Below are 16,444 nucleotides of genomic sequence, written 5' to 3' on the forward strand. Positions count from 1 at the left end.
GTCCAAGGTTATACAGCGGACATGAAGCGGAGCTGGAATTAGAACCCATGACCTTCTGATTCCCACCGACTCTGCTTTCCCCACCGACTCCGCTACGCTGGTCAGGCCCCTTCCCTCCTCTCCCCCTCGTCCCCCTCTCCATCCCCCCCATCTTACCTCCTTCCCTTCCCCGCAGCACCTGTATATATGTATATATGTTTGTACATATTACTCTATTTATTTACTTATTTTACTTGTACATATCTATTCTATTTATTTTATTTTGTTAGTATGTTTGGTTTGTTCTCTGTCTCCCCCTTTTAGACTGCGAGCCCACTGTTGGGTAGGGACTGTCTCTATATGTTGCCAACTTGTACTTCCCAAGCGCTTAGTACAGTGCTGTGCACACAGTAAGCACTCAATAAATACGATTGATGATGATGATGATGATGATGGCACTGCCTGGGACTTGCCTTTGGAAATGTAGGGTTCATCCAGGCCCATTTGGGGGCTGGACTGGACGCTGGCCTCCGGCCTGGGCACCGGGACGGGGGGCCTGTGGGCCAGCTCCACAGGAAAGCTGTTGTCTTCGTTCACCATGTGGTAAACGTCTTCATTCTCGCCCGGGGGATACAGCTCGCTGTCCACGTCGGCCCCGTCCATGCTGTTGCCTGGGAACAAAGAGGGAAATAAGATGAGTGGAGGGCAAAGTTCGGGGCGGTCAGGGGATGGCTGGCCTGTCAATCAATCAATCAATCATATTTATTGAGCACTTACTGTGTGCACAGCACTGTACTAAGAGCTTGGGAAGTACAAGTTGGCAAAATCTAGAGACAGTCCCTACCCAACAGTGGGCTTACAGTCTAAAAGCGCCCCCCAACCTTCCTGTTCAGGTCAATGGGCTCATTATCAGAAACCACCAAACACCGAAAGAATACGCAGATTGTGAGTCAAAATGTATTTTTTAGTGGAAATCTGACCTTTGGAGACATTTTCCTCAAATATATGCCCAAAATACTAGTGATAATCATAGTAGTTAGTAGGAGTCAAGAAGCAGTGTGGCTCAGTGGAATGAGCCCGGGCTGCGGAGTACGTATTTATTACTCTATCTTATTTGTACATATTTATTCTAGTTATTTTATTTTGTTAATATGCTTGGTTTTGTTCTCTGTCTCCCCCTTCTAGACTGTGAGCTCACTGTTGGGTAGGGACCGGCTCTATATGTTGCCAGCTTGTACTTCCCGAGTGCTTAGTACAGTGCTCTGCACACAGTAAGCACTCAATAAATACGATTGAATGAATAAAAGGGGGAGCAAGCTCAGGAACCAAGTGAAGACAGCCTGGGCCCGCTCCTCTATCGCCACCGAGGTTTCCACTTCTCTGACATCAGCTGCCCAGATAATAATAATAACAATAATGGCATTTATTAAGCGCTTAATATGTGCAAAGCACTGTTCTAAGTGCTGGGGAGGTTTCAGGGTGATCAGGTCGTCCCACAGGGGGCTCACAGTCTTAATCCCCATTTTACAGATGAGGTAACTGAGGCACAGAGAAGTTAAGCAACTTGCCCAAAGTCATACAGCTGACAATGGGCGGAGCCAGGATTTGAACCCATGACCTCTGACTCCAAAGCCCGTGCTCTTTCCACTGAGCCACGCTGCTTAAGAAACTGGCTTGGGAGCCTTCTTCTAACTTAAAAAAAAATAATGGTATCTGGTAAGTGCTTACTATGTGCCACGCACTATACTAAGCGCCTGTCACCAAGGCCCAGCACTGAGCCAGAACTCAACAAACAGAGTAATCAGAATTGGAGATCGCATTTTTGTATGCGTCAGGTATAATAATAATAATAACCATGGTATTGATTAAGCACTTACTGTGAGCCAAGAACTGTACTAAGTGCTGGGGCAGATACTAGATAAACGGGTTGGACACAATCCCTGTCCCACAGCCTATGTGGGAGAGAGAATAGGTACTGAATCCCCATTTTACAGATGAGGTAACTGAGGTACAGAGAAGTTATATGACTTCCCCAAAGTCCCCAAGCAGGCAAGCGGCAGAGCCTTCCTGTCACTCAGGTCTCCACCATTCATTCATTCATTCATTCATTCATTCATTCAATCGCATTTATTGAGTGCTTACTGTGTGCAGAGCACTGTACTAAGCGCTTGGGAAGTACAAGGTGGCAACATATAGAGACGGTCCCTACCCAACAGCGGGCTCACAGTCTAGAAGGGGGAGATAAAGAACGAAACAAGACATATTAACTCTTACCTCCTTCCCTTCCCCACAGCACCTGTATATATGTATATATGTTTGTACATATTTATTACTCTATTTATTTATTGATTTTACTTGTACATATCTATTCTATTTATTTTATTTTGTTAGTATGTTTGGTTTTGTCTCCCCGTTTTAGACTGTGAGCCCACTGCTGGGTAGGGACTGTCTCTATATGTTGCCAATTTGTACTTCCCAAGCGCTTAGTACAGTGCTCTGCACACAGTAAGCACTCAATAAATACGATTGATGATGATGATGATATTAACAAAATAAAATAAATAGAATAAATATGTACAAATAAAATAAATAGATTAATAAATACGTACAAACATATATACATATATACAGGTGCTGTGGGGAAGGAAAGGAGGTAAGGCGGGGGGGGATGGGGAGGGGGAGGAGGGGGGAGGAGGGAAGGCCTCCTGGAGGAGGTGAGCTCTCAGTAGGGCTTTGAAGGGAGGAAGAGAGCTAGCTTGGCGGATGTGCGGAGGGAGGGCATTCCTCCCTCCATCCCTCCATCTCTACGCTGATGACACCCAGATCTCCATCTCTGCCCCTGCTCTCTCCCCCTCCCTCCAGGCTCGCATCTCCTCCTGCCTTCAGGACATCTCCATCTGGATGTCCGCCCGCCACCTAAAGCTCAACATGTCGAAGACTGAGCTCCTTGTCTTCCCTCCCAAACCTTGTCCTCTCCCTGACTTTCCCATCTCTGTTGACGGCACTACCATCCTTCCCGTCTCACAAGCCCGCAACCTTGGTGTCATCCTAGACTCCGCTCTCTCATTCACCCCTCACATCCAAGCCGTCACCAAAACCTGCCGGTCTCAGCTCCGCAACATTGCCAAGATCCGCCCTTTCCTCTCCATCCCAACCGCTACCCTGCTCGTTCAAGCTCTCATCCTATCCCGTCTGGACTACTGCACTAGACTTCTCTCTGATCTCCCATCCTCGTGTCTCTCTCCACTTCAATCCATACTTCATGCTGCTGCCCGGATTATCTTTGTCCAGAAACGCTCTGGACATATTACTCCCCTCCTCAAAAACCTCCAATGGCTACCGATCAATCTGCGCATCAGGCAGAAACTCCTCACCCTGGGCTTCCAGGCTGTCCATCCATCCCCTCGCCCCCTCCTACCTCACCTCCCTTCTCTCCTTCTACCGCCCAGCCCGCACCCTCCGCTCCTCCACCACTAATCTCCTCACCGTACCTCGCTCTCGCCTGTCCCGCCATCGACCCCCGGCCCACGTCATCCCCCGGGCCTGGAATGCCCTCCCTCTGCCCATCCGCCAAGCTAGCTCTCTTCCTCCCTTCAAGGCCCTGCTGAGAGCTCACCTCCTCCAGGAGGCCTTCCCAGACTGAGCCCCTTCTTTCCTCTCCCCCTCGTCCCCCTCTCCATCCCCGTCTTACCTCCTTCCCTTCCCCACAGCACCTGTATATATGTATATATGGTTGTACATATTTATTACTCTATTTATTTATTTATTTATTTATTTTACTTGTACATTTCTATCCTACTTATTTTATTTTGTTAGTATGTTTGGTTCTGTTCTCTGTCTCCCCCTTTTAGACTGTGAGCCCACTGTTGGGTAGGGACTGTCTCTATGTGATGCCAATTTGTACTTCCCAAGCGCTTAGCACAGTGCTCTGCACATAGTAAGCGCTCAATAAATACGATTGATTGATTGATTGATTCCAGGCCAGGAGGATGATGTGGGCCGGGGGTCGACGGCGGGACAGGTGAGAATGAGGCACCAGAGGCATGAGCTTCCCCTGGGTGGGATCCCAATCCCTAGATTCCCCAATAAGCAGTGGAAAAGATCTGCCGAGACAGCTTTGGAGGCTGACTGGCACTCCTGAATGATGAGTGCCAAGATTTGGGTGGCATCCCCAGCCAACCCCCTCCGCCCCCGCAGCTGGCCGTCCCACCCTGGGCAGAGCATTGATCCAAGGGTCAGGCGAGCAGCTGGCCAGGCCACCTCCCACATCCTGGGCTCAGCCCCCTCTCTTTAACCAGCTGCAAGGCTCACAATGCAAGAATCGTCATGGGTTCTAATCCCAGCTCCGTCACTTGTCTGCTACGTGACCTTGGGCAAGCCACGTCACTCCTCTGGGCCTCAGTTCCCTCATCTGTAAAATGGGGATTGAGACTGTGAGCCCCGCGTGGGACAGGGACTGTGTCCAACCCGATTTGTTTGTATCCACCCCAGCGCTTAGTACAGTGCCTGGCACCTAGTAAGCTCTTAGCAAATACCACAATTATTATTATTACTATTATTATGGAGAGCTGCAGCTCTACTGAATCAGTTCCCCAAAAATCTCCAGTGGCTACCAATCAATCTGCGCATCAGGCAGAAACTCCTCACCCTGGGCTTCAAGGCTGTCCATCACCTCGCCCCCTCCTACCTCACCTCCCTTCTCTCCTTCTACTGCCCAGCCCGCACCCTCCGCTCCTCTGCCGCTAACCTCCTCACCGTACCTCGTTCTCACCTGTCCCCCCATCGACCCCCGGCCCACGTCACCCCCCGGGCCTGGAATGCCCTCCCTCTGCCCATCCCCCAAGCTCGCTCTCTTCCTCCCTTCAAGGCCCTACTGAGAGCTCACCTCCTCCAGGAGGCCTTCCCACACTGAGCCCCTTCCTTTTTCTCCCCCTCGTCCCCCTCTCCTTCCCCCGTCTTACCTCCTTCCCTTCCCCACAGCACCTGTACATATGTATATATGTTTGTACATATTTATTACTCTACTTATTTATTTATTTTACTTGTACATATCTATTCTATTTATTTTATTTTGTTAGTATGTTTGGTAAGTGCTCAATAAACATGATTGAATGAATGAATGAAATACCATTGTAATTATTATTATAAATATCACCACTTAGTCAGCGGGGACAATGGATCCCAGGAGGGGCTGGGGGTTGGGGGATGAGGGGAGTGTGAGGGAGTTGGGGGACGAGGGTAAAGGGTGAGCCCCCAGTTTCCCAGATGGTAAGGGGCAGATTTGGGTCTAGGCATGCTTGCTCAATCAATCAATCAATCAATCAATCGTATTTATTGAGCGCTTACTGTGTGCAGAACACTGTACTAAGCGCTTGGGAAGTACAAGTTGGCAACATATAGAGACAGTCCCTACCCAACAGTGGGCTCACAGTCTAAAAGGGGGAGACAGAGAACAAAACCAAACATACTAACAAAATAAAATAAATAGAATAGATATGTACAAGTAAAATAGAGTAATAAATAGAGTAATAAATATGTACAAACATATATACATATATACAGGTGCTGTGGGGAAGGGAAGGAGGTAAGATGTGGGGATGGAGGGGGGATGAGGGGGAGAGAAAGGAAGGGGCTTAGTCTGGGAAGGCCTCCTGGAGGAGGTGAGCTCTCAGTAGGGCCTTGAAGGGAGGAAGAGAGCTAGCTTGGCGGATGGGCAGAGGGAGGGCATTCCAGGCCCGGGGGATGACGTGGGCTGGGGGTCGATGGCGGGACAGGCGAGAGCGAGGTACGGTGAGGAGATTAGCAGCACAGGAGCAGAGGGTGCGGGGTGTGCTGTAGAAGGAGAGAAGGGAGGTGAGGTAGGAGGGGGCAAGGGGATGGACAGCATTGAAGCCCAGGGTGAGGAGTTTCTGCCTGATGTGCAGATTGATTGGTAGCCACTGGTAGCTCTCGTCCCACACAGGGCTCACAGTCTTAATCCCCATTTTACAGACAAGGGAACTGAGGCACAGAGAAGTGAAGTGACTTGCCCAAGGTCACACAGCAGACAAGTTGTGGAGCCAGGATTAGAACCCAGGTCCTTCAGAATCCCAGGCCTGTAATTATGTTGCCCCCACCTACATCCTCTGGGTGAGGTAATGTAAGGATTAGCCACGCCACTGCCCAGGACGAGCCACGGTGAGGTCAAAACTGAAATCATCATCATCAATCGTATTTATTGAGCGCTTACTGTGTGCAGAGCAAATCCAGGGTGGACACCCAGCCCAGCCCACCCCATTCATTCATTCATTCATTCAATCGTATTTATTGAGCGCTTACTGTGTGCAGAGCACTGGACTAAGCGCTTGGGAAGTACAAATTGGCACCATATAGAGACAGTCCCTACCCAACAATGGGCTCACAGTCTAGAAGCCCAGCAGTCATGCATGGTGGCCTACGTCAGGAGGAAACAGACTTTCACTCTCAGCTTTTCTGGGGAACCCCTCCATCCAGGACCCCCATAATACCTGGGTCGCCACTCTTTTCTCTCTGAGCCAAACAAAAACAAGTTCTTACCTTCCAAAAACTTGCGGATCATTGAATCCTTGGTGGTCAGAGGGACAGAATCTCCTGAGGCTGGGTTAGAGGCACCGGACTGAAGCATCTCAACATCTAGCAGGAGAATGTACAGAGAAAATTCACCCATTTCCAACAGGCACAAGACCTCAGCAGGCTCAGTTTTCACCGACAAACTCCCATTAAGCACTTTTTTTTTTTGGTACGGCATTTGTTAAACGCTTGCTACCTTCCGGGCACAGTTCTAAGCCCTGGGGTAGATACAAGCTAGTCAGGTTGAATAATAAAAATAATAATTATTGTGTTTGTTAAGTGCGTACTATGTTGGCAACATATAGAGACAGTCCCTACCCAACAGTGGGCTCACAGTCTAAAAGGGGGAGAGAGAGAACAAAACCAAACATACTAACAAAATAAAATAAATAGAATAGATATGTACAAGTAAAATAAATAGATAAATAAATAGAGTATTAAATATGTACAAACATATATACATATATACAGGTGCTGTGGGGAAGGGAAGGAGGTAAGATGGGGGGATGGAGGGGGGACGAGGGGGAGAGGAAGGAAGGGGATGAAGGGTGTTGTTCTAAGCGCTGAGGTAGGTACAAGGTCATCAGGTTGTCCCACACGGGGCTCGTAGTCTTAATCCCCATTTTACAGATGAAATAACTGAGGCATAGAGGAGTTAAATGACTTTCCCAAGGTCACCCAACAGACCAGTGGAAGAGCCAGGATGAGAACCCAGGTCCTTCTGACTCCTAGGCCTGTGTTTTATCCATTAGGCCACACTGCTTCTTTTCATGAGGCTCCCTTCCCTGCCAGAGGGACACAAATCACTCAGAACATTCTTTACTATTTCACTTGGGAGAGTTATACCCTGGGATAATAATAATAATAATGGTATTTATTAAGTGTTTACTATGTGCCAATCACTGTTCTAAGCGCTGGGGGGGAATACAAGGTGATCAGGTTGTCCCATGTAGGGCTCACAATCTTCATTCCCATTTTACAGATGAGGTAACTTAGACACAGAGAAGTGAAGTGACTTGCCCAAAGTCACACAGCTGACAAGTGGCGGAGCCGGGATTAGAACCCACGACGTCTGATTCCCAAGCCCGTGGTCTTTCCACTGAACCATGCTACTTCTGGGATGTGAAGAGTAGTTATTTTCAAGCCTGGCTACCTATTCATTTATTTTATTTGTGCATACTTATTCTATTTATTTTATTTTGTTAATATGTTTGGTTTTGTTCTCTGTCTTCCCCTTCTAGACTGTGAGCCCACTGTTGGGTAGGGACCGTCTCCAGATGTTGCCGACTTGGACTTCCCAAGCACTTAGTACAGTGCTCTGCACACAGTAAGTGCTCAATAAATACAACTGAATGAATGAATGAATGACAGTGTGAACCACAGGGAACTGTGTATATGAGGGACAATCAATTAATCAATCAATTGTATTTATTGAGTGCTTACTGTGTGCAGAGCACTGTACTAAGCGCTTGGGAAGTACAAGTTGGCAACATATAGAGACAGTCCCTACCCAACAGTGGGCTCACAGTCTAGAAGTGGGAGAAAGAGAACAAAACCAAACATATTAACAAAATAAAATAAAAAGAATAGATATGTACAAGTAAAATAAATAGAGTAACAAATATATATATATATATATATATACATACATATACAAACATATATACATATATACAGGTGCTGTGGGGAAGGGAAGGAGGTAAGATGGGGGATGCAGAGGGGGGCGAGGGGAAGAGGAAGGAGGGGGCGAGGTCTGGGAAGGCCTCCTGGAGGAGGTGAGCTCTCAGTAGGGCCTTGAAGGGAGGAAGAGAGCTAGCTTGGCGGATGTTGGAAGGGAGGGCATTCCAGGCCCGGGGGAGGACGTGGGCCGGGGGTCGATGGCGGGACAGGTGAGAACGAGGCATAACGGTGAGGAGATAAGCGGCGGAGGAGCGGAGGACGCGGGCTGGGCTGGAGAAGGACAGAAGGGAGGTGAGGTAGGAGGGGGCGAGGGGATGGACAGCCTTGAACCCGAGAGTGAGGAGTTTTTGCTTGATGCGTAGGTTGACAGGCAGCCACTGGAGATTTTTGAGGAGGGGAGTAACATGCCCAGAGCGTTTCTGGACAAAGACAATCCGGGCAGCAGCATGAAGTATGGATTGAAGTGGGGAGAGACACGAGGATGGGAGATCAAACACCTGAATGTCCAGGAATGGGTAGTTTAAAGAGCAGGGAGGAAGTCAGGGGGTGAAGGGTGAAGGGGGTGAAGGGACAATCGGTGGTGTTCCCTTTATCACTCTGTGCAGCATATAAATTTACACAGCTTCCGCCTGCTGGGAACGCAGCAGGAACAGAGCCAAATGGACCCAACTTGCCTTGGGATTGGACTTTAAAAGGTTCCATTTGTCCACCCCTAACCATCCTTCCCCCCGCCCACCCAGGGAGACTTTAGCGAGTTCATGTGTGTTAAGTGCATGTAAATCCTAAGAAAACATGGCACGGCGCTCGGAAGCTCTGACTCCGAGACACCCCTGCTTTGAGGACAAAGCTACGCAAAAGGTCGCGAATGCTTTCCGAGGAAGATTTAAGAAGCGATCTGCTCACAACCTCGTGTCCTGCTTCCTCCCGCCGTCTTTATGACTCCAGATATTGACACAAAAACAGGATCTTCCTCTTTCGCTGGGGTAATCAGCAGGAATTTTTCCCCCACCCATAGGGCACGGAGGAAAAAAGTCATTTGTCAGCGGAACAGCTTGAAGCAAAACCATCATTCTATAGCGGGGTCTTGTGGAAACCTGGCCTCAAATACGGGTCTGCTGTGTGACCTGGGGCAAGTCACTTAGCTTCTCTGTGCCTCGGTTTCCTCATATGGAAAATGGGGATAAAACATCTGTTCTCTCTCTGTCTTGGACTGTGAGCTCCAAGTGGGACAGGGGACATGTAGCGTGGCTGAGTGGAAAGAGCACAGGCTTGGGAGTAAGATGTCATGGGTTCCAATTCTAGCTTCACCACTGGTCAGCTGTATGACTTTGGGCAAGTCACTTAACTTCTCTGTGCCTCAGTTACCTCATCTCTAAAATGGAGATTAAGACTGAGCCCCATGTGGGACAAACTGATCACCTCGTAACCTCCCCAGCGCTTAGAACAGTGCTGTGTACCCAGTAAGTGCTTAACAAATACCACTATTATTATTGTTAGCTTGCATGTACGTCAGTGCTAAACAAGTAACAAGTTAAGCGCTTAAATGCCACAATCATTATTGTTATTACTATTATTATGATTGGTACTTCTTATGGTATTTGTTAAGTACGTGGCTCAGTGCAAAAGAGCCCGGGCTTTGGAGTCAAAGGTCATGGGTTCAAATCCCGGCTCCGCCAATTGTCAGCTGTGTGACTTTGGGCAAGTCACTTCACTTCTCTGGGCCTCAGTTACCTCATCTGGAAAATGGGGATGAAGACTGGGAGCCCCCCGCGGGACAATCTGATTACCCTGTAACCTCCCCAGCAGCTTAGAACAGTGCTTTGCACATAGTAAGCGCTTAATAAATGCCATCATTATTATTATTATTATTATTATGTGCCAGGCACAGTACTGAGCGCTGTGGCACATAAAAGTTATTCAGATTGGACATAGTCCATGTCCCACATGGGGCTCATGTTCCTAATCCCCATTTTCCAGATGAGGATACTGACGCACAGAGGAGTGAAGTGACTTGCCCAAGGTCACACAGTAGACAAGTGCTGAGTACAGTGCTCTGCACACAGTAAGTGCTCAATAAATGCAGCGTGACTCAGTGGAAAGAGCCTGGGCTTTGGAGTCAGAGGTCATGGGTTCAAACCCCGCTCCGCCAATTGTCAGCTGTGTGACTTTGGGTAAGTCACTTAACTTCTCTGAGCCTCAGTTATCTCATCTGTAAAATGGAGATTAAGACTGTGAGCCCCCTGTGGGACAACCTGATCACCCTGTAACCTCCTCAGCGCTTAGAACAGTGCTTTGCACATAGTAAGCGCTTAATAAATGCCATCATTATTAATAAATGCGATTGAATGAATGAAAGTGGTGGGCCTGGAATTAGAACCCAGGTCATCATCATCAATCGTATTTATTGAGTGCTTACTATGTGCAGAGCACTGTACTAAGCGCTTGGGAAGTACAAATTGGCAACATATAGAGACAGTCCCTACCCAACAGTGGGCTCACAGTCTAAAAGGGGGAGACAGAGAACAAAACCAAACATACTAACAAAATAAAATAAATAGAATAGATATGTACAAGTAAAATAAATAAATAAATAGAGTAATAAATATGTACAAACACATATACATATATACAGGTGTTGTGGGGAAGGAAAGGAGGTAAGATGGGGGGGATGGAGAGGGGGAAGAGGGGGAGAGGAAGGAAGGGGCTCAGTCTGGGAAGTCCTTCTGACTCTCAAGCCCATGCTCCATGCACTAACTTGTGCTTCCCAAGCACTTAGTCCAGTGCTCTGCACACAGTAAGCGCTCAATAAATACGATTGAATGAATAATAATAATAATAATAATAATAATAATAATAATAATGGCATTTATTAAGCGCTAGGGAGGTTACAAGGTGATCAGGTTGTCCCTCGGGGGGCTCACAGTCTTAATCCCCATTTTCCAGATGAGGGAACTGAGGCACAGAGAAGTTAAGTGACTTTCCCAAAGTCCAGCTGACAATTGGCGGAGCCGGGAATTGAACCCATGACCTCTGACTCCAAAGCCCGGGCTCTTTCCACCGAGCCACGCGGCTTCTCAGGAATGAACGAACACACTAGGCCAGGCCGCTTCTCGTCTACTCACAGAGATCTTCCGTCGAGGCGGGAGCGAAGGCAGCCATGGACTCGTACAGCTCTTCGTCACAGCCGGGGTTGAGGGAGCATTTCATGAGCAGGTCTGTGGAGAGGTGGGCCATCGACTCGTACACGGAGTCATCGTCGTCTCCTTGCATCAGTTCCTCCTTGATGTGACTCTTCAGCATGTCTACGGTTTCCTGGAAAAAAAGGACGCGACCCAAGGGGGTTCTTCCAAAACAGTGACTCCGGGTTCGCTCTGGTGACCGAAAGGAAAGCGGTTCTGGAAGGAATGAACTGCATCCAACGGAGCTACCATCCAAAAGACATCCTAAGCGCTTAGTACAGTGCTCTGCACACAGTAAGCGCTCAATAAATACAACTGATTGATTGATTGATCATCAGCGGAGTTGGGATTAGAACCCATGACCTCTGACTCCCAAGCCACGCTTGGCTTCCATTAAGCCACGCTGCTTCTCTATCTATTGAAGGCATATAAAACACATAGGGAGAAATAATTGCAGGTATCAAACAATTTCAGAAGATCGCCCTAATTTGTGAAGCAACACCCCCCACTTCAGGGTCAAACTTAAGTCCTTTTCCCTGGGACCAGTTTAGGAAAACAGGAACTCGGCCTTCCCGAAGCTTCAGCCAGGTTTTTTTTTTCCTTTGTCTTTTCATTTCATTTCATTTTATTTTGTTAGTATGTTTGGTTTTGTTCTCTGTCTCCCCCTTTTATAATAATAATAATGATGGCATTTGTTAAGCGCTTACTATGTGCAAAGCACTGTTCTAAGCGCTGGGGGGGATATAACATGATCAGGTTGTCCCACGTGGGGCTCACAGTCAATCCCCATTTACAGATGAGGTAACTGAGGCTCAGAGAAGTTAAGTGACTTGCCCGAGGTCACACAGCAGACATGTGGCAGAGCTGGGACTCGAACCCATGACCTCTGACTCCAAAGCCCGGGCTTTTTCCACTGAGCCACGCTGCTTCTTTTAGACTGTGAGCCCACTGTTGGGTAGGGACTGTCTCTATATGTTGCCAACTTGTACTTCCCAAGCGCTTAGTACAGTGCTCTGCACACAGTAAGCGCTCAATAAATACGATTGATTGATTGATTGATTGATTGATCAGAACCCAAGCCTACAGGGGCAAAGACCTTTATTCATTCATTCAATCATTCATTCATTCAATCGTATTTATTGAGCGCTTACTGTGTGCAGAGCGCTGTATTAATCTTGGGTGTATCATATCCACAGGGGAAGCAGCGTGGCTTAGTGGAAATCAATCAATCAATCAATCGTATTTATTGAGCACTTACTGTGTGCAGAGCACTGTACTAAGCGCTTGGGAAGTACAAGTTGGCAACATATAGAGACAGTCAATACCCAACAGTGGGCTCACAGTCTAAAAGGGGGAGGCAGAGAACAAAACCAAACATACTAACAAAATAAAATAAGTAGAATAGATATGTACAAGTAAAATAAATAATTAAATAGAGTAATAAATATGTATAAACATATATACATATATACAGGTGCTGTGGGGAAGGGAAGGGCTTGGGAGTCAGAGGTCATGGGTTCTAATCCCGACTCCGCCACTTGTCTGCTGTGTGACCTTGGGCAAGCTGCTTAAGTTCTCTGTGCCTCAGTTACCTCATCTGTAAAATGGGGATTTAAACTGTGAGCCCCCCGTGGGACAACCTGATTACCTTATATCTACCCCAGAGCTTAGAACAGGGGTTTAGTAAACTTTTAACAAATATCGTAATTATTATTACCCGTAATTTATTTTAAAGTCTGTCTTCCCCTCTCAAGGCTGCAAGCTTCTTGCGGGCGGGGAACGTGTTTCCCAACTCTGTTGCATTGTACCCTCCCAAGCAGTTACTATAGTGCTCTGCACACAGTAAGTGCTCAGTAAATACTCATCGATTGATCACCCAGGCCCAAAGCCCACCTGTCCCCCACCTTACCACATATTCGTCGATGAACTGCCTGAGGTCCCTGTAGCCATGCTTCTCGGCGATCGTGTTGGGGTAGTGGCCGAACTTATTGGCCACGCTGTAGGCTTGCAAGGCTCCGGGACATGTGAGCAGCAGGGCGGTCAGGTTCTTCAGTCCGTACTTTGCAGCAAAATGAAGTAACGTAGGCAGCTCCTCATCCCTTTGGTCTGAGGAAAAGCAAGAACTCCTCACCCTGGGCTTCAAGGCTGTCCATCACCTTGCCCCCTCCTACCTCACCTCCCTTCTCTCCTTCTCCATCCCAGCCCGCACCCTCCGCTCCTCTGCCGCTAATCTCCTCACCGTACCTCGTTCTCGCCTGTCCCACCATTGACCCCCAGCCCACGTCATCCCCCAGGCCTGGAATGCCCTCCCTCCGCACACCCGCCAAGGTAGCTCTCTTCCTCCCTTCAAAGCCCTACTGACAGCTCACCTCCTCCAGGAGGCCTTCCCACATTGACCCCCCCCCTTTTTCTTCTCCTCCTCCTCATCGCCCCCTGTACCCTTCCCCTCCCCGCAGCACTTGTGTAGATTTGTACATATTTATTACTCTATTTTATTAATGATGTGCATATAGCTATAATTCTGTTTATTCTGATGGCATTGACACCTGTTCATTCATTCATTCGTTCAATCGTATTTATTGAGTGCTTACTGTGTGCAGAGCACTGTACTAAGCGCTTGGGAAGTACAATTTGGCAACATCATCAATCGTATTTATTTATTTATTGTATTTATTGAGCGCTTACTGTGTGCAGAGCACTGTACTAAGCGCTTGGGAAGTACAAGTCGGCAACATATAGGGACAGCAACGTAACAGGGTTGGTAGACACATTCCCTGCTCACAATGACTTTACAGCAGAGAGAGAGACAATAAGCTTAGTGGAAAGAGCCTGGGCTTGGGAGTCAGAGGTCATGGGCTCAAATCCCAGCTCTGCCGCTTGTCAGCTGGATGACTTTGGGCAAGTCACTTCACTTCTCTGGGCCTCAGTGACCTCATCTGTAAAATGGGGATTAAGATTGTGAGCCCCACCTGGGACAACCTGATCACCTTGTATCCTCCCCAGCACTTAGAACAGTGCCTGGCACATAATAAGTGCTTAAAAAATAGCAAAATTATTATTATTATTATAAGTGTGACATTGATTAAGGGCTTACTACTGACCAAGCCTCATGCTAAGCACTGGGGTAGGTACAATCAGATTGGACTAAATCTATGCTCCACATTCATTTATTTTACTTGTACATATCTATTCTATTTATTTTATTTTGTTAATATGTTTGGTTTTGTTCTCTGTCCCCCTTTTAGACTGTGAGCCCACTGTTGGGTAGGGACTGTCTCTATATGTTGCCAACTTGTACTTCCCAAGCGCTTAGTACAGTGCTCTGCATGCAGTAAGCACTCAATAAATATGATTGATTGATTGATTGATTGATTCAATCATATTTATTGAGCACTTACTGCATGCACAGTACTGTACTAAGCGCTTGGGAAGTACAAGTTGGCAACATATAGAGGCGGTCCCTAACCAACAATGGGCTCACAGTCTAGAAGGGGGAGACAGACGACAAAACATAACATGGAGACAGGTGTCAAAACCGTCAGAATAAATGGAATTATAGCTGTATACACATCATTAATAAAATAAATAGAATAGTAAATATGTACAAGTAAAATAGAGTAACAATTCTGTACAAATATATATACAAGTGCTGCGGGGAGGGGAAGGAGGTAGGGAGGAGGGGATGGGGAGGAGGAGAGGAGAGGACTGTGAGCCCACTGTTGGGTAGGGACCGTCTCTATATGTTGCCAACTTGTACTTCCCAAGCGCTTAGTACAGTGCTCTGCACACAGTAAGCGCTCAATAAATACGATTGATTGATTGAAAAAGGGGGCTCAGTGTGGGAAGGCCTCCTGGAGGAGGTGAGCTCTCAGTAGGGCTTTGAAGGGAGGAAGAGACCTAGCTTGGTGGATATGTGGAGCTCACATGAAGCTCACAGTCTCGGGGGGAGGATAACAGGTATTTAACCCCCACTTTACAAGTGAGGAAACTGAGGCACAGAGCTGTTAAGTGGCCTGACCTAGGCCATACAGCAGACAAGAGGGCAGAGGCAGGATTAGAACCCAGGTCTCTAGCTCCCAGGTCAGTACTCTTTCCACTAGGTCCATCTCCCCTACTCCCTCCTTCTGCTCTGCCCCCTTCCCCACCCTTCAGCACTTGTGCATATTTGTACATATTTATCACTCTATTTTATTAATGATGCGTATATATCTATAATTCTATTTATCTATTTTGATTTATCTTATTTTGTTAGTATGTTTGGTTTTGTTCTCTGTCTCCCCCTTTGAGACTGTGAGCCCACTGTTGGGTAGGGACTGTCTCTATATGTTGCCAACTTGGACTTCCCAAGCGCTTAGTACAGTGCTCTGCACACAGTAAGCACTCAATAAATACAATTGACGATGACGATGATGATCTATTTTGATGGTATTGATGCCTGCCTACTTGTTTTGTAGTCAGTCTCCCCCCTTCTAGACTGTGAGCCCGTTGTTGGGTAGGGATTGTCTCTGTTGCCGAATTGTACTTCCCAAGCGCTTAGTACACTGCTCTGCACACAGTAAGTGCTCAATAAATAAGATTGAATGAACGGCTTCTCAATGCACTTGTGTATATTCAATTATCCATTCAATTATTTAATCTGATCCCACTGTTCTGATTCCTATTCTCAATCAGTGGTATTTACTGAGCACTTACTGTGTGCAGTGCACTGTGCTAAGCGCTTGAGAGAGAAGCAGCATGGCATAGTGGATAGAGCACAGGCCTGGGATTCCGCAGATCATGGGTTCTAATCCCAGCTCTGCCTCTTGTCTGCTGTGTGACCTTGGGCAAGTCACTTCATTCATTCATCCAGTGATATTTATTGGGCGCTTACCATATGCAAAGCACTTTGGGAGAGTACAATACAACAGCAAACACATTCCCTACCCACAACAAGCTCACAGTCTAGTCTTCACTCCTCTGTGCCTCGGTTACCTCATCTGTAAAATGGGGATTGAGACTGTGAGCCCCACGTGGGACAG

The 16,444-nt window shown here is 47.4% G+C and overlaps 1 protein-coding gene across 1 annotated transcript in view; it reads right to left on the minus strand.

The window, feature by feature from the left end:
• The window catches only part of PIK3AP1 (phosphoinositide-3-kinase adaptor protein 1), a 197,880-nt gene that overhangs the window by 37,182 nt on the left and 144,254 nt on the right, over window positions 1-16,444 (minus strand). Inside the window, exons 7-10 of the mRNA XM_038743874.1 lie at window positions 13,336-13,532; window positions 11,370-11,559; window positions 6,535-6,630; window positions 453-650 (exon numbers count right to left, since the gene is read on the minus strand). Of these exons, the coding sequence (XP_038599802.1) occupies window positions 453-650; window positions 6,535-6,630; window positions 11,370-11,559; window positions 13,336-13,532 (681 nt within the window). The remainder of the gene's footprint in view (window positions 1-452; window positions 651-6,534; window positions 6,631-11,369; window positions 11,560-13,335; window positions 13,533-16,444) is intronic.

The sequence above is a fragment of the Tachyglossus aculeatus genome, chromosome 3, assembly GCF_015852505.1.
Source record: "Tachyglossus aculeatus isolate mTacAcu1 chromosome 3, mTacAcu1.pri, whole genome shotgun sequence".
NCBI lineage: Eukaryota > Metazoa > Chordata > Mammalia > Monotremata > Tachyglossidae > Tachyglossus > Tachyglossus aculeatus.